Source organism: Leptopilina heterotoma, unplaced genomic scaffold, assembly GCF_015476425.1.
Source record: "Leptopilina heterotoma isolate Lh14 unplaced genomic scaffold, ASM1547642v1 Lhet_347, whole genome shotgun sequence".
NCBI classification, from domain to species: domain Eukaryota; kingdom Metazoa; phylum Arthropoda; class Insecta; order Hymenoptera; family Figitidae; genus Leptopilina; species Leptopilina heterotoma.
The window spans coordinates 392,871-415,308 of record NW_025111030.1 but is presented as its reverse complement, the minus strand read 5'-3'; the positions used below and the strand labels follow the sequence as shown (position 1 = coordinate 415,308).

Genomic DNA, 22,438 nt, shown 5'->3' with positions numbered 1-22,438 from the left:
TTGTAAATTTCTTTTCAATTTAATTTATTAATAAAAACAAAATAAATTAAATTAAAATGAAATTTATTAGTAATTGTATTAATTAAAAATTAAGACTAATTTAATAGTTAAGAGTCTAAAAATATATATAAATTTTAGAAATATAAAAAAATACTAATTGATTGTAATACTCAAAAAAGAAGCACTCATCATATACGGTTCATTATTCCGGATAAATAGTACATTGAAAACGGATGTACTTTAATTGCAGACAAATGATAGCCAAGTGAACTGTAAATAAATCACCTGAATGAACGACTATCGCATATATATAGAAGTCTTTCCAGTGTCAATGACAATACACGATATCAGTCACGAGTTGAGTTCAATATCTATTATCTAGTCACGCAATCTCCATGGGATTTTAAAAAAAAGACTTATATCAAATATGTTCATGACAAAATAATTTCTTTTTGAGAAATCCTGTTGTTGAATATGATGACTCGCGTATCTCAATCTTCTTGAAGCTCGCGATCGTTAGCCACGCAAAACTGGTCTCGCGTAATTACACTAAAAACTAGTATTTTCCTCAATTACATTCTAGTTTAATTTGCCTGCAATCGACGCTTGTCTCACATATAGGTATATGTTTACATACATGAAAGCAACGGTTCAAAAAATCTTTTTCTTTCATCTCAAATACATGTGTGTCAATGTTATGACCTTTCAATAAAATTGAAAATTAATTTATTTATTTTTAATTTTATTAACTTCTGGATTCTGTTAAAAAAGTTTTTATTACTATAGGACAATTTTGTTCTTAATCGAAAGTAACAATAAACATTTTTCTGATATATTATGATAATTTTTACCAAAATATGATTATGGTTTCAAAAATAATTTTGGGCTTTTTCTCAAATGATAAAAATTGGTTTCATATTGTTTTTTTCTTGGTGTAAAATTAAATTTTTTTGTAACCTTTAAAATTTAAGATAGATTTAGGATTTAAACATTAAATTTAGGAGTAATTGTAGAAAAGGGCATGTTAGGTTTATTTTTATAAATAAATAAATAAATTACGTTGGTTTTCTAATGTGTGTGAGTGAAACAAAAGATGTATATATTAAATAAAAAATGGAAATATCTATTAGAAGAAGGGAGGAGATAAATAAAGTAAATTGAAAAATGCAAAAAGTAAATAATATACTATGTTACATAAAATCTTTGTGGAATTCGCACCGCAAATTTTGCACAGTTATTCAATTATTTTCTTTTGAGTTAAGTGAAAAGTTGCAATTTCTTTTGTTTGAATATTTCACACTCACAATTTTTGTATTGGTTCTGTAATTAATTTTGTTTGCAGTTCACTTTTTTGTAACATCTAATTTTATTTTTATTTCAAAATTTTATTTATATTCAGAAATTTATATTATATTACATAACAGAGTCAATACGAAAAAAAGAATTAAAATAATATAGTTAAATTTAATTTGACAACTAAATTGTGAAATTAAATTGAACTATAGTAATTAAAATAATTAAGAAGTAAAAAAAAAAATAATACAAAATGATACAATTTGCAACGGGAAAACATTCAATTTACGTTTTCTTGAGAAGAACATTCTAAAAAAAGAGACATTCAGTGGTTTATTTATCAATGTCACAAGTTGAATCAGATTCACCGGTAATCAAACTCGTTATAATTACACCTGACTTGATTCAAAAAGAAGAACTAAAAGACTGCTTATAATCTCCAATCATTCTGTAATCTTCATCAACAAAATGTAATAAATAGATTTTATACTTTGTTGGACTAAAGTGTTCTACACCGGATGTTCAGGTTATAACTTAATATACTACCTATCACAATTTTACAAAACAAGAAGAAATTTGCAGATTTCTATCATTCTTTTTTCTCACTGATTTTTATAAACTTAGAGAAATATTTAAAAGAGAAAAAAAATAATGCAGAATGTTTAGAAATGTTTTAAAGTATAATTTTAAATACACTTTTTGAGGAAAACTATTTTTTTCTGAAAAAGAAAAAAGAAGCAAAAAGGAAGAAAGAAGCATGTTTTGTAGAAATAGGGGAATAAGAAGAAGAAGAAAAAGATATTAATAAAGAAAAATAAAAACAGGAATTTACAAGAACTTTTTTTTACATATAGAAAGAGAGTTATAATTAAATAAAAAATAAAAAGGCAGAAGAGTAAAGAAAGAAGAGAAGTAAAAAAGAAAAAAATAAGAAGTAAATTTTAGAGAAATAGATAAAGAAAGCAAGAATCAAGTAATAGAGAAGTAAAAAAGAAGGAATATAAGAAGTAAATAATGAAGCGAATAAAATAAAATTCTAAAAATGATAATGCGAGAAGGAAACGAGAAAAATCGAAGAAAAGAAAAAAACAAGAAATGTAATAGGGTAACTCCGGGGAGATGGCCATATGGGAGAGATGTCCAGTTCAAATATTTTACAGAATTTGTAAAGAAATATCACTTATAATTGGTTACTTTTCAACCTTTTGTGACTACTAATAAATGAAGACAACAAATTGTTAAAAAATAATGAAAATGTAAGTGTAATCCTTCTACATTTTTTTGCATGGGTCCAAAATAATTTGATAATTTCACATTTCTTATTGTTTTATTGTTATTTATTAACATATTTTTTAGTTTTAAGTTCTTTTGAGTAGTGCATAATCCACGCCAAATGCACTCTATAAAAAATGTAAATTTTAAGATTGTTCCTATGAAAATATTTTATTTTATTTTTCGTTACTTTAAAGTTAAGTGTTCAATGTTTAATTATCAATAAAAGTTTAAACATAAATCGCTTTTTTATCATTTCGATAGTACTTTAAAAGAACTGTGGCCATCTCCCCCGGACTTACCCTAAAGATAAAACAAATGAGCAAAAGAAGAAACTAATAAAAAGAACAGGCCAAATGTAAAATTTAAAATAATAAATAAGAAAGGACCAATAAAATTATAATAATAAAATAAGAGGTAGGAAAAAAATGGAAAAAATAAAAAATAAAAATCCAAAAAAATAAAATAAAAAGAATATAAGAATAGAAGAAAAAGAAAATTATAAAAAATAAGAAATTAATAACAAAGTTTTGAAGAAATTTAAGGAAGAAGAAAATCTGAAGAAGCGAATAAAAGAGAAATAGTAAAGAAGATAAATGAAAAAAAATAAAATAACAAAAATGAATGAAGAAAGAAAGTAAAAAGGAAGAGAAGTATACTAATAAATAAATAAAGAGAAATGAAAGAAGAATAGATAAATAATAACGAAATAGAAAAAAGAATAAACCGTTTTATTTAAATAATCAGATAGCTTTCGTAGGTTCTACTGTTCCAATTTTTTATGCATGCTATCATATAAGTCAAATGTTCAATACTGTGAATTCAAATTTAGATCTGATTTTTTGTTCAAAAAATAATTTTATTTCAGCAGTAGAATCTTATATTATCACACTAAAAAAAATTCTTACTTTCAGCCTATTTTTGAGGCTGAATTTAAGGTGTAAACGGAGTCAGACTTTTTTTCCTGTGAATAATAAATGATGGCTTAAATTGAATAGTAAATATTGTAAGAGGTTGTATTATTTTTTTTTTCGACGACATATTATTAATTTATAAAAGAATTATAATCTTACTTTATTTTTTGTTACTTTTTTACCAATTTCATATATAAGTTTAAATAGTTTTTGTAAAGATACCCATTTATGGGCCTGCGATTTATTTATTTCCTGCGGGAAATGTAAAATAAATAAATAAAGACATAAATCAAAAGACAGATGAAAAAGGTATAGAAAAAAAGAAGAAAAAAATAAAAAGTAATAATAAAAAATATGGGAATGTGAAAGTTTATACAATATCGAAAAAATGAAAAAAGAAAGAAAAGAAAAAAAGGAAGAAGAAATTTATAAAGAAACAGATAAAAAAAATTGTCAAAGAAGATCAGAGTAAACAATAAAAAACTTTAAAAATTCTTTATTTTTATAAATAAATGGAAGAAAATAAAATGAAGAAAGAAGAAAACTCTTATAAAGAAATAAAAAATAAAGAAAAGTTGAAAAAAGTCAAGAAACAAGTAATGGAAAAACAGAAGAAAGAAGAACAGAAGAAGAAAATAATGAAGGGAACAAAAGGAAGAAAACAATAATAAATGAAAGAAAAGAAAGAAGAAAGAAAGCAAAAAAACAAGTGATAGAGTAGTAGAAAAATAAGAAAAAGAAGAAGAAAATAATGAAGTGAAAATAATAAGAAAAAAAGAAGCTATGAATAGAATAAAGAAAATATAATAATATTAAAGTGTAAAATAAATAAATAAATAAGAAAAAGGAAAGCAAGAAATTAGTAATTGAGGAACAGAAGATGAAAGAAAAGAAGAAGAAAAAGAAGCAAAGAATAGGAGAAAGACAATAATATAATAAAGTGTGAAAAATAAAAAAATAAGAAGAAAGTTTTAAAGAAAATAATATTATAGGAAAAAGGTGGTATAAATGTTATTAAGGGTAACAAAAAAAATTTAAAAAAAAACAGAAAGGAAAAAATTTTTTTAATTTTAAAAAAGGAAAAGGTTCTAAAGAAAAATGTAAGGGAGAATATCAGAAAGGTAAAGGAGGAAAATATAGAATAAGAGAAAAGAAGAGAAAAAATATATAAGAAGACGAAGATGAAGAGAAGGAAGAAGATCGTAATGACCTTCCTTGACTGAACGTTCAAGGAGTAGGAGGTTCTTTGACACACTTGACGCACCAGGTGAATTGTAACTTCTCAAGAACCCACGACTTTAGTTCTAAAGCAGATATCGTCGAGAACGCATCTCCGTACAATGTGTAACCGGTGACATTCCGGTGACGTGTTTATTTTTTGTGAACAAGAATATTTAACATCACTTTTATTTTTTACCCCCCCCCCTCACCACATTTAATAATTTCCTGACATGATTATTCCATTTGTAAAGTGTGTGAAAAAAATTTATCAACATGCACATAATAAATTCAAACCAAACCACCAATCACGCGTAACGATGAAAACTACATTCCTGGTCCACTTAGCGTGAAGATGAAGTTGGATAAAAATCATCAGGAAATTAGAACAAAAATTTCAAAACTACATTCGTGATTATAGATGCATTATTTTAACATTATCAATTAGAAAAATGTTTGATAATGTAAATTAAAAAAAAAACTAACCACACAGACTCCAATTCAATTTAGTTTAATTAGTGTAAATTGTTAATTTATTTACCTAGTGCGTAACTATTTATTTCAAATATTTATATTTAGTTCGTAATAAGAATCAAATTACAAAAATATTTAAAAAGAAATTAGTCAAATATTTTAATTGTAGGTAATAATTTTTTTGAAATTTAAAAAATTAATTTTGTTGAGTAATTTGATTAAAGAGAAAAAAGTTAATTAACATCAAATCAAAAATGTCTAAATATAACGCTATCCTTTTACTGTTGTGTATCTCGGTCACGTTCGCGAGTTCCCAATTCTTCAGTTTCTCGAAACTCAAGTCGTATGCGAAGCTTTTCAATGCTCGCGATTTGCCGGTCAATGAAACCGGAAATGAATTCTGGCATGGACTTATCAGAGACTGCAAAAAGAGGATAACTTTCTCCTGTATTCAAAAGAATGCTTACACTTATCTCGACAATACATTCACTGAACGTGATAATATCACTGTATTCGATGGTTTTGTGTTAACGAAAAATAATTTAAATTATCAAACATGTCAACGAAAATCAAATATTGATAGTGACCATGAAAATTTAGTGGAGAATTCAAATGATGATGATGATAATGATCTCAATAAACGAAAAATGGAAAAAAAAGATGATAATGATGATAATGATAAATGTGAAAATAGTGAAGAAGCTCGTGATTTTCATGAAGAACCAATAACGCCATTGGAAGAAATTACAAATGCTCTTCGTGAAAAAGCTATAAAATTCTTAGCAACACGTGATTATGCGATACAAATGCCGGAACTTTTTTTTGAAGGAGCTAATTTTAAAATTAGCCCCCGTAAAATTGACGCGAATGGCGCACTTGTCAGAATTGATTTTGCACCAAAAAATATCGACAATACAGGGCGACTTTTTTTCAAAAAAATTAGTAAGGGAATTTTTTTCTCATCTCCATTTATTTGTCACTTTTATTTGTTTAATTATTTATTTGATAACTAAGTAGTCTATTTGGTTAATTATTTATTTATGCAATTGCTTCCTCATAAAGGAAGCTTTGTATTAGCAAAATTTTGAATTGTCATTTTTTGACATATTTATAAATTTTTTTTTATTATGCCTAATACTTTAGTACTTTATATATGCACAGGAACTCCCCGTATAAATGTTATAAATAAATATAAAAAAATTTTTATGTAATTTTATCTCAGAAGTCAAAAAAACGGATTTTAAAAATTTGTCCCGATGTGTGTGTGTGTGTGTGTGTACTAACATTACATTTGCCTCAATATCTCAGAACGAGAAAGAGCTAAAGGCATCAATTTTTTTTTAAATTGTAGGTCTCCCCGGGGGACATAAAACGAGAGTATTTTCAGCCCGATTCATGAAGTTTAACTATTTTTTTTTTTTGCATTTTTCATTTTGTAAAAAAACGTTTTTTGGACATAACTTAAAAAAATGTTAAGACACTTATAAATGTTTTTCTTTAGATTTGTAGAGTTTTTTTACACGCATCTTTTAAGCCCTAATTGAATATTTTTCGTTCATATTAACTGAAAATATTAAACTTTAAAAAATCAAAAATTTTAGAAAATAAGACTTTTTTGAAAATTTTGTTGAAAAATGTAGAAGTTTAGTTTTTTTTCGTATTTAGTTTTGTAGAGTTTTTTCAGGCGCATCTTTTGAGCCCTAATTGAACATTTTTCGTCCATATTAATCGGAGATATTAAACTTTTAAAAATCTAAAATTTTGAAAAATAAGACTTTTATAAAAAATTTTTTAAATTATGTAAAAGTAACTTCAAAAAATTATTACCAACTTGAAGAGCATTAAAAAACGCTTCAATTGACCTACTTTTTAACCTGATTCGGGCAGAAATTATTAAATTATTGGTATTTGAAAAATCAAAAATTGTGAAAAATATCATTTTTAAACATTCTTGTTTATTAACATATGTGTAATTATTAAACTATTATTATCATCTTATAGAATATATAAAAACACATTTTTTGGTCCAAGATTTAATGATTTTTAACCCTCTTATAAAAAGTAATTCATATATTTCAATTATTATTATTTCTATGAGGAAGCAAAGTGTTCATGAAATGAACACCAAAATTAGAAAAATGTACAACTTGGCAGCGGTTTTTACTTATTTTTTATTTGTTAAATTATTAATGACTTAATTAATTAGTTCAATTTTTTATTTATTTGCTTATTTGTTTATTGTTTCACACTTGTCTATTTGTTTATTTATTTGTTTATTTCTTTGTTCATTACCTAGTTTATTTATTTAATTGTTTATTTATTTGTTCATTAATTAGTTCACTTATTTAATTGCTTATTTGTTTGCTTATTTATTTATAGATTCATATTTGTTTAATTGTCTATTTTTTTATCAACTAGTTCCTTTACTTATTTGCTAATTTATTTCTTTATTAATAGTTTCACATTTATTCAATTGTTTATTTATTTGTTAATTAATTAGTTTATTGCTTATTTTTTCATATTTCCCTTTTTGTTTATTTGTTAACACGTTCGATATAATCAATTAGATTATTTGATTGATTATTTGTTAATCGTTTCATTTTTGTTTATTTTATTAATTTGTTGATTAATTAGTTTGCTTAAGTAATATTAACAAATTTTCTTTAATTGATTTTATAATTAATCATTTTGTTTATTTAATTACACAAGCCTGCAAAAAAATAAAAATTTCCGTTGCCTGAGATCGAGAAGTCATTTCCCGCAGTATTTGGTGCGCTGAATCTGAATCTGGCAACGAAAACCTCCTATCACGTCAGGATTTTGAGAAAAGTGGGGGTAAATTCCTAAAAATCATGTTTTTTGCAGTTTTTGAAAATTTCTACCGGGTAAATCCGACGTGCTAGAGACTTGTTATAGGAGTAAAAAAAAGCTTAAACCCTCTACTTTACAAAGATATAGCGATATTGATAACAACGAACTAAATTAGCCGTCAAAAATTATTTTTTTTAACAGTTAGCAAGCATAAAAATGGACTCACACTGTCTGTAAATACAACTATTTTAAAAAATTTTTGGATTCGCTTAGAATTTATTACTCTGGGGTTTTCGGGGTCGTTGATTACAATTATGATGTCAAAATAAAAAATCTGTGGTTAGATTCATAATCAACGACCCCGATAACCCTCGAGTAACGAGTTCCAGGCAATTTGAATCGATTTTTAACAAGCAGTCCGTCATACTGGATCCGACATTTTAAATTTTGAAAATCTGACAACATATTTGTAATCAGCGACCCTGGAAATTTTAAGCGAATCCAATTAGTTATAAAAATAGTTTTATTTACAGGCAGTGTCAATCAATTTTTTTGCTTGACAAGTGTTAAAAAAATAATTTTTGATAGCTAATTTAGTTTGTTGCTAGCAATATCGCTATATCTTTGTAAAGTAGTGGGTTTAAGCTTTTTTTTACTCCTATAACAAGTCTCTAGCACGTCGGATTTACCCGGTAGAAATTTTCAAAAACTGCAAAAAACATGATTTTTAGGAATTTACCCCCACTTTTCTCAAAATCCTGACGTGATAGGAGGTTTTCGTTGCCAGATTCAGATTCAGCGCACCAAATACTGCGGGAAATGACTTCTCGATCTAAGACAACGGTAATTTAAATCTTTTTGCAGGCTTGTGTTATTAGATTATAACAATTTTGTTTAAGTTAATGAATTGTTTATTATTTTTAATTACACATTCACAATCAACAATTTTCGGATTTGTTTAATAATTATTATTATTAGTTTCCTTTCAAAAATTTATATATTTATTTTAATTTTCTCTCCTTTTTTATCATTTCTTTATTTCAATTTTTATCAATCATTTACCTTATTATTTTCTATATGTTAATTAATTATGTTTTTTATTTACTCATAATCCGTATAGTCCCGTTTTGAAGAATAATGAATTATTTATATTAATAATTAATGAAAGTCCTCTATTTGTTTGTTTTAATTATTTATTTACCATTATTTTTTATTATTTTTCATTATTGTTAATTAATTATTTATCCTTTTTATTATTTATTCTCACTCCATTTATTTAGTTTCTGCCAATAATTAATTGATTATGTTTATTACTTATTTATTTTAATAATTAATTTATTTTTTTTGCAATCTTATTCTATATTTTTAAATAATTAGGTTTTATTATAGAATTAATTAATTGTCTCCCATATCTTAAATATTTTAATGAAAAAAAATAATAGTAATAACAATAGTAATAAAATTGTGAACAATTTTAAAAGGTTACATTTTAGAGTATAAATTTATTATTTAAAGCAACAAATTAACTAAATATTTACAATAATTACATATTTCTTTTTTTTGCATTATTATTTAAATATTTTATTATTTTATTTCATAATTTAATTAAATTAAATTGTAAAAAGTAATGAACTAATTTTTTTTGCAGGGAAGGCAATACAGAATAAATTGTTGATGAGCTTCTTGGCCCTATTGCTGATAATTAAGTTAATTAAATTGAAATTCATGTTCGTCATTCCCTTCCTGTTTGGAGTAGGGGCAGCGAAAAAATTATTCCTGAAATTATTGCTGTTTTTGGTACCAGCATTTGCTCACGTATTTAAATTATGCTCGAGCTATTACAGCAGTCCACACTCAAAACTACAACATCATCATCATCATCAGGTAAAATAAAATAGGGTCAACGCAAATAAATACTATATATAAATAAAAATAACGAAATTCAAGTCGCGTAACTTTTGGTTTTCGAGTTTGATCCACATTTTAAAATAAAAATAAAGAAGAGAGAAAGGTCTCCTCGATTTTTATTTACTTTTTTAATTTAAATACAAGTATTATAATTTTTTGTACTGTAACATTAAAAAAAAGAAAATAAATGTATTTTATAGTAAATTGAGATATAAAAATGAAAATAAATTTATTTTGTAATAAATTTAAATAATAAAATAACAATAAATTAATTTTACAGTAAATTTAAAATAGAAAAATTATTAATCAATTTTATAGTAAATTTAAATGAAAAAATAAATTGAAATAAATAAGTTTCATTTATTAATTTTATTTATAACAGTTATAATTAATTATTTTTATAATAAATTTGAATATAAAAGTTTGACTGTATAAAAAATTAAAAATTGTAAATTCACAGAATGGAAAATTAGTAATTCGAATATTTTAACTGTATTAGAAAATTCCGTTCACTTGAAAGAAGTACTTTTGGTTTTAATTGGATGAATATTAGTTGATTGTATTTGAACATTCATCACTTAATAATATACAAGTGCGCATCGTTGCGCTTCGAGCATCCGACAAGCTTTGTTGCACTTAAATGCATTTTTAAAACATCGTATTCTCTAAATGCATATACATACAATTGACTGCAGATAATCGTATACTATTTTACAAATCATAAAGTTGACGTTTGATACTCAATCAAATTAGTAAACAATACTTATGATAATTTATACCTTTATAATCTGTTTACAAATATATTTTTCCTTTTCTTCTCAAAAAAAAATTTTCTTTATATTTTTTCACTCATAGAATTTTTCTCACCTTCTAAATTTGACACTAAAGATTAAACAAATTAAAAAATGTTTTTTTTGAAAGAAACTGACATAGTATATATAAAAAAATTAGAAGAAAATTAAAGATTAACGAACTTAAAAGGAAAATAATTTACTTACAATATTCATTGCATTAAAATGCAACGGAACGATTTCAATTTGCAAAATTACTAGAAATTAATTCTGATCTTAATAAACTTACTCATTCGTAAAGAAATAAAGTCTGTACATTTGAAGAAAAAAGACAAAAAATTTATTTATTTTATTTATTATTTAAAAGTAAAGAAAAAAAATTAAAATTCAGAAATGAGAATTCTCATTAATATTTTAAATTAGATTTAATGACTTTCTCTTCATTTTTAAGAAACGACTTTTAATTCATTATGACAATAATTTAAAATTTAAAATGGGAAATTTTAATTAACACTTATTTAAATAAATATCAACAAAGTTCATTAAAATTTATTCTCATTTAGAATGTCATATTTATGGGCAAGTGAATTAATTAATTGAAACCGGTTAATTTAAAATCAGATAGTAGCATTCAGCTGAAACATAAATAAATCCCAAAATATAACTTGTTAGTTGAGCAAAAATTTATGGTTACAATTAGTAAACAAACATTGACATTTTTTATATAGTAAAAAAATATGTATCCAATTTCTTACAAAGCAAAATTATTTTTGATAATACTTTTTTTGGTACCATTTGTTCAGTTATTTAAAAATTTCTTTACTAATGATAAACTATTAATAGCAAAATTTCGTTTTATAATAAATAAAAATATTTTTTTTTAATAAAACTTTATTTGGTACCAAGAATTATTTTCATTATTAATAAGTTCTGATGTTTGATTCTTTGTCACATTTTCAGAATTATTTTGGTACCACTTGTTTTTTTTTAGTTAACTTATTTGTTTGGTATCAGAATTATTAGTTAATTAACTCTTTTCATACCACTAGCAAAATTCAAAACATTTCGATTATAATCCACATTTTTTGACATTAGGTAACAATTTTTTTTTTCTTAGCAATAAATTGTTTAGTACCAGAATTGTTTTTGTTTTCAACTTTCGGTACCACAGTTTTCTTTTAACAATTTTTTGTTAAAGTAATAATTTTTTTCCTATGTTACGAAAATTCCCGGCATTACTTACATATATCTGGTTAATAAGTTCTTGGTTTAAGTTTTTTGTTGAATTTTTAGTATTATTTTGGTATCACTTGTTTTCATTATTAACTTATTTTTCTGGTATCTGAATTTTGTTTTTAACTTTTGGTACAACTACACTACCGTCGGGAATTATCGGTACGGCTGCTCGCCCAGGGCCCAAAAACATACCAATCTTTAAAACAAGATATTTTTGAAAATAATAATGTCAGAAAAATAACAAATATTTCATTCGAAAGATTATTAAATTCTACGATTAATGATACATAACTGGAAATTTTAATAATTTATACAAGGATTGCAGCAATCGACAAATTTGACAAAAAAATGAAAAAAATAAAATTCTTTTTGAAATTATTTCAAGCTTTGCATATTTTTTTTAAAATTGTATGAAAAATTTGAAACTTATATAGGTGTGATCATTCAAGTCTCATCTTTAATTTAAGACCAAAAGAGTTATAAAATCTTATTCGGTTCGTGAGATATCATTATAAACGTCCGAGTATGTCTGCTGGCACATGCATTGAATTAGTCGATTTTGAACGGTTTTTTGCTGAAAATGATCGGACGTTTATAATGATATCTCACGAACCGAATAAGATTTTTTATCTCCTTTGGTCTTAAATTAAAGATAAGACTTGAATGATTACACCTATATTATAAGTTTCAAATTTTTCCTACAATTTTTAAAAAATATGCAAGGCATTAAATAATTTCAAAAAAAATTTTATTTTCTTCATTTTTTGTCAAATTTGTCGATTGCTGCAATCTTTGTATAAGTTATTAAAATTTCCAGTAATGTATCATTAATTGTAGAATTTAATAATCTTTCGAATGATATATTTGTTATTTTTCTGACATTATTATTTTCAAAAATATCTTGATTTAAAGATTGGTATGTTTTTGGGCCCTGTGCGGGCAGCCGTACCGATAATTCCCGACGGTAGTGTATGTATTTTCCTTTATTAATATTTTTGAAGATAACAATTGTTAACATTGTTAACTTATTTTTTGGTACCAGAATTATTACAGTTAGTCACTTTTTTGGCACAAGTAGCAAAATTCAAACTCGAATAACTAGAATCCGTTTTGGTACCAACGTTTGTTACCACTATTTTCTCTGAACAATATTATTAATGGTAACAATCTAACTTAGATGGTACCAAAAATTTAATTTCGTACCTTTACTGTTAGTAAATCTTCTGGTACTAATATCAAAATCCAATTCATTTGCATTTGGTATTCAGCTACCAACGCTTTTATTTGTTAAAGATGTATTCCTTGCGGTACCAAAATTGTGGTTAGTCCCAACTTTTGGTACCACTATTTTTTCTGTCAGCATTTTTTAAGGTAACAATTATTTCCTTTGTCAATAATAAATTGGTACCAGAACTGCTTTTGGTTGTAACCCTTGGTACTTTTTATTTTTAGAAGATATTACTAGACATAACAATTATTTTCTTCTCTTTTTTTCTCTTTTACCATATCAAAATTCAATTTATTTCTTTTCTGGTATGAATGTATCAACTCTTTTCTTTACTAACGGTGAATTTCCTAAATCCTAATATAAACGTTGTTTTTGCTACCAAATTTTTTGTATCGCTATTTTTTCCCAATGTTTAGGGATCATGTTATTTGTCAAACATTAAATTCTTTTGTTTGCGAATTATTTTTGGTTACAACGTTTGATACCACTATTTTCCTTCAATAATAATGTGAAAAGCAGCAATTATTTTGTTTTCTTTCTCTATGAAAGATATTTCTGTTAATAAATCTACCGGTGCCAGAATCAAATTTCTATTTCTCTTTTTTGTAATTTCTTTGTAATCTCTCTTTTTGTAATTAGGTACCAAATCTTTCCTTTGCTAGCAAAGAATTCCTTGATACAGAAATTGTTTTTGCTTCAAAAATTTTGGTTCTACTTTTTTCTAATATTCAAGTACCAAGTCTTTTTTTTATCAATAATAAATTGCTTGGTACCATAATTTTTTTGCTTACAACTCTTGGTACCACTATTTATTATTCACCTGTCAATTCTTTTATATGCAAAGAAATAATCAAAGAAAGTCGATTAATGTACAATGAAATAGCACCCAAGTAGGGACATGAAAAATTCCAAAACATCTTATTTACTCATAAAATTTTCAACAATAAAAAAATGGTCACTTTTCTTCATAGCAAAAACTGTTTAATTTTCAGGTGGCACATCATCATCATCATGTACCAGTTCCAGTTCCCGTACCAGCAGCAAGTCCAATTTACGTCGATCATCATCCGCCACATCACGAGGAGGAATTTAGTGGTTATGATTATGCACATCCTCATATTCAATATCGTAAGGATATAGAGGAACTAAAGGAATGGGGCATCGAACCATATGAGGAGCCAATTGAAGAGGTCAATCAGCATTTAGGTCCAATTAGTCCAACGCCATTGTCGCCCGTCTATCCTGGACCATATGGTCCACAATATTCACCAAATTCACGTAATCAAGCTCATAATCTCGCATACTCTGGCTATTTGGATGAAATTAAACTCAATAAACAACGTGCACAAGTGCAATCAGCTGCTGCAAATTTACCCCCTGGACCAAATATCAGACCGGTTTATTCACCGGGACCACAGGCGAATTCCCCATCCGCACCAGTTGCAATTCAAGTTGTTCAAAATCCGCAATCGAATATTGTGCCATCATCGACAATTAAGGTGACGAAGAAGAATCCTTATGGAGTTTTTGCTCAACCAGTGCAACAAGTTCAGCAACATTTGCAGCAACAGCAATTGCAACAGCAGCAACAACAATTGCAACAGCAGCAACAACAACAATTACAACAGCAGCAGCAGCAACAACAACAGCTGCATCAGCAATTGCAGAATCAGCAGACGAGAGTGGGTCAAGGTCAAAAGGTGGTGCAGTTAGCTAAACCACAGGGATTACGTGCAGTTTATGATGACGAGTTTTATGGGCCAATTGTTGGCCGGCTAGACGAGATCTTCGGACAACTGAGATTCATTGAGGAGAATTGCAGGGAGAGGCTTGTTTGTAGTATGTACAAGAACCCGGCGATCTTTGCACCACACAGTAATCTTGTGTCCAACGAGCTGTCCAGGTAAGCGCTTGTATGGCGATCGTTGATCGGTTCTGGAATTGTGGATCATAAGGAGAAAGGTGGCCGTCGCCCTCACTGCTCCGAATTACTTCAATCGGGTCATTGAGCCTGTACGAGGAGTCGTCACCTCTCTCCCTCTCGCTCTCTTAGTCTCCTTCATTCTTTATCCTCTTTTCTTTTTTTGCTCTTTCTACCTTCCTCATTCTTTAAAGAATGAGTGAATAAAGAATGAATTAAAAATTTTAAAATTAAAACTTTAAATTTAAAAATTTAAAAAAAAAATTTTTTTTTAAATTTAAAATTAAAAATTTAAATTATTAAATTTAATTCTTTTTTATCTGTCTGTATTTTTCTATTTTTCTGCATCTTTTTCTCTTTCTGTATAATTCTTTCTTTCTACATCTTTTCTCTTTCTGTCGTATTCTCTCTTTCTTTATATTTTTCTCTTTCTGTCTCATTCTCTCTTTTTGTCTTTTCCTCTATTATTGTGTTTTTCTCTTTTTTTGATCCTTTCTCTCTTTATGTCTCATTCTCTCTTTTTGTCTCTTACTGTATTCTTCCTTTCTCTTTTTTTGTCCCTTTCTCTCTATTTGTTTCTTTCTCTCTTTTTGCTTCTTCTTTTCTGTCTTTCCCTATTTGTTTCTTTATATATCTTTCCCTTCTAGCACAGAATATTGTCTATTTGTAAATTGGGAATATTCCATTGGAACATTGAGAATATTTCCTTGGAATATTCCAAGCATATTTTAGGAATATTAAAATGTAATATTCCATTAGAATTTTCCTTTAAAATTCCAATGAAATATTCGTACGTTATTTCAAAAGTCAGACCTTTTAATGTTTCTAGAATGCGGATCAAATATTTCAAATGAATATTTCCAATGTTCCAATGGAATATTCTCAAAAATATTCCTTACGTTCTAAACAAATATTTCCAATGCTCCAATAGATTATTCTGAAGGAATATTCCCAATATTAAAATGAAATATTCTAAATGATTAGTTCCAAAGTTTTGATGGAATATTCTCTATATTCAAATGGGATATTCTCAACATTCCAATGAAGTCTTTTAAATCCTTATTTCCAACGTTGTAATGGAATGTTCTAAAGAAATATTTTTACTGTTCGGATGGAACATTCTAAACGATTATTTCTAAAGTTTCGATGGAATATTCTAATTGAATATTCTCAATATTCCAATGGCAGATCTTAGATGATTATTTCCAACGTTTCGATGGAGTTTTACCATTATTCGGGAGGAATATTCTAAAGAAAAATGTCTAGTATTCCGATGGAATATTCTCAACATTCAAATGGAATATTCTAAATTATTATTCCCAAAGTTTCAATGGAATAGTGACAATATTCCAATGGAATATTCTAAGGAATCCTTCCAAGGTTTCGGGAGAAATATTCTAAAGAAATATTTCTATAGTATTCCGGTGGAATCTGCTAAAGGAATATTCAATATTCCAATAGAATATTCTAAATTATTATTCCCAAACTTTTAATAGAATAGTGCAAATATTCCGATGGAATATTCTAAAGGAATCTTTCCAAAGTTTCTATGGAATATTCTGAAGGAATATTGCAAATGTTCCAATGGAATATTTCAGGAATGTGAATAAAAAAGTATCCGTGCTATTGGGGTTCCTTCTTTCTCTGTGTTCTCTTTTCTGGGATACACATCTTTCTTTACGCTCCTTTCAATTCTTATCTACATGCTATATAGAAGGAGTTTACACCGTAAGCCTTAAATATAAGCCTCCGCGAGCATAAACGGATATGCCTCCATGAGCATATACTTGCGTCTGCGCAAAGTGTTTGCCTGCAGCTGTGTTGTGAAAGAGTTTGCCTTGACCACGTGTTCGCGCAGGGGCAAATATATGCTCCTGGAGGTATATCCGTTTATGCGCGCGGAGGCTTATATTTAAGGCTTACGGTGTAAACTCCTTCATATATATATATATATATATATATATATATATATATATATATATATATATATATATGTACCTATTTATTTATGCGTGTGTAGTAATATTGGAATTTAAAGTCATTAAGGTAACGCTACCCATGCGTCACTTTTGCAAAGATATTCTCGGAGATTTATACTGCTAATTGATATTAAGAATGTCATTTTTAAAGTTAAATTTAGATAAATGGGTTAATGCTACGGCATTTTGAAATTAGAGTTTTATTGAATTTTTTTATTATGGTTTGTAGTGAAATTTTCATTGTTTCCAGTTTAATTGATTTAAATTTTTCGACGTATTATTTTTCAAGTAAAGAATACAGCGTAAGAGGGTAATAAAGTTTTAATAAAGAAAATTATTATTTTTTTTTCTAGACGGCAAGATTTGATTTTTGATTGTAAAATATTGGATTAAACAAAATTAATTTCGCGGTCTGAAAAAATAAATTAGTACTGTACTGACTTAATTTTAGTAGGAAAATAAGTATTAATGGTATAAAAAGAATTGAATTACTTTTCAAAATGAGCAATTTTGTGGTACCAGAAATATTTTGGCAAAAAGGGACAAATTCGGCACTTTTGTAAGAATTTCGATAGAAAAACAATGCTGAAATCTTAATTAACACGGAAAATAAATCCAGTACCGGAAAATTTGGTAACGAAAGTAATACTGGTATTAAAAAAATACAGTGGTAAGAAAGAAATAATTAGAAATAATAATTAGAAAGTATTAAAAGCGGAATAAATTTAATATTGGTACACTGAAAAAACTATATTCTAAATTTAAGAATAGTACTAAAATAGGTGCCAAGGATATTCCCCACTTAAATTAAGTGGAAAATATTCTTTCAATAAGAATATTATCTTATTATAAGAATATTTCTCATTTAATTTAAGTGGGGAATATCCTTGGCACCTATTTTAGTATATATTCTTAAATTTAGAATACAGTTTTTTCAGTGTAGTGGTACCAAAATAATTGTCAACAGGAATAAATCTGGTACCAAGAATATAAGTTGTTAATAATGAAAATAAGTGGTACCAAAAGCAATAATAAAAATAAATCAAATAAACCAAGGCTTTATTAAAAAATTAACAATTAAGAATAAGTAATAAGTAATTAATTTTTAAAACAAAAAATCTCTTGTGCCACAGAAATATATTTGTTATTATATTAAAAGTTTTGTTCTAAGTAAGTTATTATGAGTAAAATATTTTAGTAGCAGTAGTATAGTTGTAAAAATTATTGGTCGTAAAACTTTTACAACTTGAGAAGTGGTACCAGAAAAATTAGTATTAAATATAATATTGGTACCAAAAATATTACCATGAAAAAGAATACTTTTACCAACAAAATTGTTATGAAAGATAGAATTTTGTTAACAAGAAAAAAATGTGTCAAAAACGATTTTACTTGAATCAATATTGTCAACAAAGAAAACTATATACCAGAACAACAACAAAATTTACAACAATAAAGAACTGTAATTAAAAACTAAAATATTTCCATAAACAATCAAAAATCAAATTCTAAAATATATCTACAACTAAAAATACAGTTTAATTTCATATTCTTCCTCTTGAAATAGTAGCGATACCAAAAAATGCTGGTATAGAAAAAATTAAAATCTAAATCAAACATTTAAAAAAGACAACCATTGACATATACAATTAAATGAAACCTTTTTTTTCATTCCGAATAAGAATGTACCTCAAATAAAATTCAAGGTCATTAAATAAAAATCCAGCTTTCTAGGTATTTTAAAGACACGTCATAAACGCCTTAAACTCACGACTTGTCTCCTTTTCAAGTATAACTGTAAAAACAAATTTCTCTTCTCAATGTACCCACAAGAGAGGAATCGGCACTTAAAAAATGAAATAAAATCTAAAAACGACCTTACTTTCGTTCTTATAATATCATCATTCTTTACAGACAAAAAATGTTATTTTCATATCCACACTTAGTGTGTAATCTGAAATGCTTATATAGCTTTCTCAGACAGTTGGCTTTGATTCAAGTCGACGCATTTGTAAGTACTGTTACATTAATGCGAATGGATGACATAAAAAAACAGTGTAAAATCGTCAACATGATTTTAAAAGAAGTTTGATAAATAATAGACAGTTTTTATCAAGAATTTTTTTATTTCGCATTATTATTTGAATATTTTTACTATTTGTCAATAATATTGCTATAATATTGTTTAAATATTTTCCTATATTTGCCAACAGTAATGCTGCAATATTTTTTTAATATTGCAAATTAAAATTTGTCACTATATTGCAGCAATTAACTAAATATGAAGACAACATTTTTCCACAGTATTAACAGTGAATTTCTACTTTCTGGCTTCAATAATAAGGCAAACATTTTCCCAGAATTGTCTTTATACTGCCGCAATACAGCATAACTTCGAATTGACAAAATTTTGCTACTGTATTGCCATTTGTTTACCATAATATTACCACCGTATTGACATAGTTTTGTATTTTGTTTGACACAATATTTCCAAAATTTTGCCACCGCATTGCCAGAGTATTGTCTCTATATTACTACAGTTTTTATATAGAGTATTGACATTATATTCCTACAATACTATCGCCTAATTGACACAATATTCCCACTGTATTGCCTAAATTTTGACACTGTGTTGCCACCACATAAACAAAATTTTGCCACTATACTCATAGAATTTTGCCAAAATAGCATTGCCTCAATATTGATACAAATTCGCTAAAATTTTTGAAATAATATTCACACAATATTGCCTCTGAATTGCCTTAATTTTTCCATTATTTTGACATTGTTTTTCAAAAGTTTTGCCATTATACAGACAAAATATATCCAATAGATTTAACAGAACATCGTTATATAAATGATTTAATTTTGCTACAATATTGAATTAGAACTGCCACATTTTGCCAAAATATTGCGACTTATATTGCCTCCATATAGCTAGAATTTTCCTACTGTTTCTGACAGTAGGTATATATTGACTAATTATTTTGACAATATTGCCTCAATATTGATAGAATAGTGATGAAGCATTGAATTAATATTGCTTAAATACAAAAACGCATTATTGCTACAAAATTACCACTGAATGGCATTAATTTTTCCATTATTTAGCCACTGTGATTCAAAACTTTTACCATTATACTAAGAAAAAAAATTTCCAATAGATTTAACAGAACAGTTTTAAATTTTTAATATTTAATTTAATTTTGCTACAATATTTACTAAATATTGCCATAATACTGCCGCATAATTTCAAGAATATTGCCACAGTACTGTCTGAATTTTGACATTATTTTGCCACTGTTTTTCAAAAGTTTTGACATTATATTGACAAAGTATTGATAATATATTTTAACAGAAAAACTTTAATATTGATTTAATTTTGCTGCAATGTTTATTGAATATTGCAAAATTATTGACAAAATTTTGCCGGTAAGTAGCCTCAATTTTGAAGCTAAATCACAGTATCGACTCAATAATGTCACAATATTGCCTTATTTAAAGATTTTTTTTTTTATTATTTTTTCTATTATTTTTTTTATTATTTTTGCTAAATAAATCGAAAATAAAAAATTCTTATTGTATTTGTAGATCTCAGAAATTATTTCTCAAAAACTTAATTCATTGAGAAACGAAAATAATTTATTTAGAAATAATATTATTACTATTGAATTAGCCTTAATATATTAAGACGTTGACTTTTTATCAATTAGTAGAAAGCATTCGTTTTTATCTGAATGGTCAACTTTTCCCTCCTCATTACTTTCCTAACATTTTATGAATCTAATTGCACATAAATTATTATCTATTAAATATTTTATGTCCACTTTTACTATAAATAATTAATGGGATATTCACAGTAGTGAATAAAAAAATATTTGCTTCTTATTTTTCTTTTTCGTAAATCTCTTTACAAAATCGCGGGATAATTTTTTTTAGTCTATATATTTTTTTTCAAAATTAAAAAAAATTGATGATGAAGATAATAATAATAATTGGTTTAGTGAATTATTCTTTCTTTGAATGTTTTCTTTGAAATTTACGGTATAATTGCATTTTTACAGGGATCCTCAAGAGCTGAAGCGTGGAAATTCGGCCACAGTTTCCAGTCAAAGGTTTCATCGCTATCTTGGTGCAGCGAGATTAGGACAGGACGGTGGAGATTGCCTAAGAACGTATTCATGTCACATAAATACGGAATAAAAAAATTGTAATAATTTAAAATATCACTGTTTTCTCAAAAGAAGGAATTTTTCTTCGTCCTTTTTTTTAAATCATAAAAATGTCAAAATCAAGAAAAATATTTTTTTTTGTAGAAATACTGGAGAAAATTATTTTTTCCATAACTGTAAAATATTTGGTTGTGAAACAACATTCTTTTCTTCCGTTAATCTTTGAAATTCGAAAAAAAATTTGTTTTAGAATAATTTTTTCTAATTAATTAAATATTTATTGATTCTTTATATTAATTAATTATATGTTAATTAATTAATTAATTAAGACAGATAACATTTTTTCATTTCTTTTTCAAACATTTTTCTATCCAAAAATTTTCTTGGGATTTTTTAGAAAAAGTTTTGTATTTAAACAAAAAATACTTCATAAATAAAAATAAAAAATGTTTGTTTATTAAAAAAATATCAGGAAAAGAATATATAATTAGAAAAATCTTCAGCAAAATATTTTGTTGTTATCGTAAATTTTATTTTTCTCAGTGAATAATAGAATTGTTGTCAGGTATATACAATTAAAAAACTGAAAAGTAGAATGAATAACAAAATTATTATAACAAAAATAATTATATTATATAATAATTATTGTAATTATAATATAATATTTATAATAATATTATTATTATATAATAATTATATTTTTTATTTATATTTACTTGCTACTATTATAATTATAATCATAATAGTAGCAAATAATTATATATAATTTTGTTAATCAGACAAATTTATGCTCCTAATGTAAAAACGCTCAAATTTGTAAACAATAGACGTAAACAATAATTTTAATAATAATAAGCATTTTTTGTCAGCAATCTAAAATCTACCACACGTAATATTCTTTACATTCTAAATGATTAATTAGAGTATTTTCGTGGGAAGATTTTAAACCCATAACATGGATCTTAGTCACGCTTGTTTGTAAAGTTCTATTGTTGTAAAATGAATAATTATTATGTATATTATAAATTATAAGTTAACAATTTAAGTGTAAATTCCTCAGTTAATTATTGTTATGTTTTAGGATGGCGAATTTATTTCATAAGTTAATATTTATTTATTTATTTTTTTATAGAATTTTTTACATATAGAAACATAATTTTGTGAGTTAGAAACTAAAATTGAAATATTGGAACTTTTTAAATTATTTAAAAGTATTTATAT

The 22,438-nt window shown here is 25.9% G+C and overlaps 1 protein-coding gene across 1 annotated transcript; it reads left to right on the top strand.

The window, feature by feature from the left end:
* Positions 1-4,638: 4,638 nt before the first annotated feature.
* On the top strand, positions 4,639-21,458 carry LOC122505174. Its single transcript, XM_043616656.1, has 4 exons — positions 4,639-6,113; positions 9,631-9,866; positions 14,138-15,048; positions 21,110-21,458. Exons 1-4 carry the CDS (start codon positions 5,426-5,428, stop codon positions 21,246-21,248), a joined length of 1,974 nt encoding a protein of 657 aa, XP_043472591.1. The 5' UTR covers positions 4,639-5,425; the 3' UTR covers positions 21,249-21,458.
* Positions 21,459-22,438: the final 980 nt, after the last annotated feature.

Excerpts from the sequence above, each read along its gene's own strand:
- LOC122505174 (XM_043616656.1), top strand. The coding sequence starts at position 5,426 with ATGTCTAAATATAACGCTATCCTTTTACTGTTGTGTATCTCGGTCACG. Across the intron at positions 6,114-9,630 it reads ACTTTTTTTCAAAAAAATTA|GGAAGGCAATACAGAATAAA; the intron begins GTAAGGGAATTT and ends TTTTTTTTGCAG. Across the intron at positions 9,867-14,137 it reads AACATCATCATCATCATCAG|GTGGCACATCATCATCATCA; the intron begins GTAAAATAAAAT and ends TTTAATTTTCAG.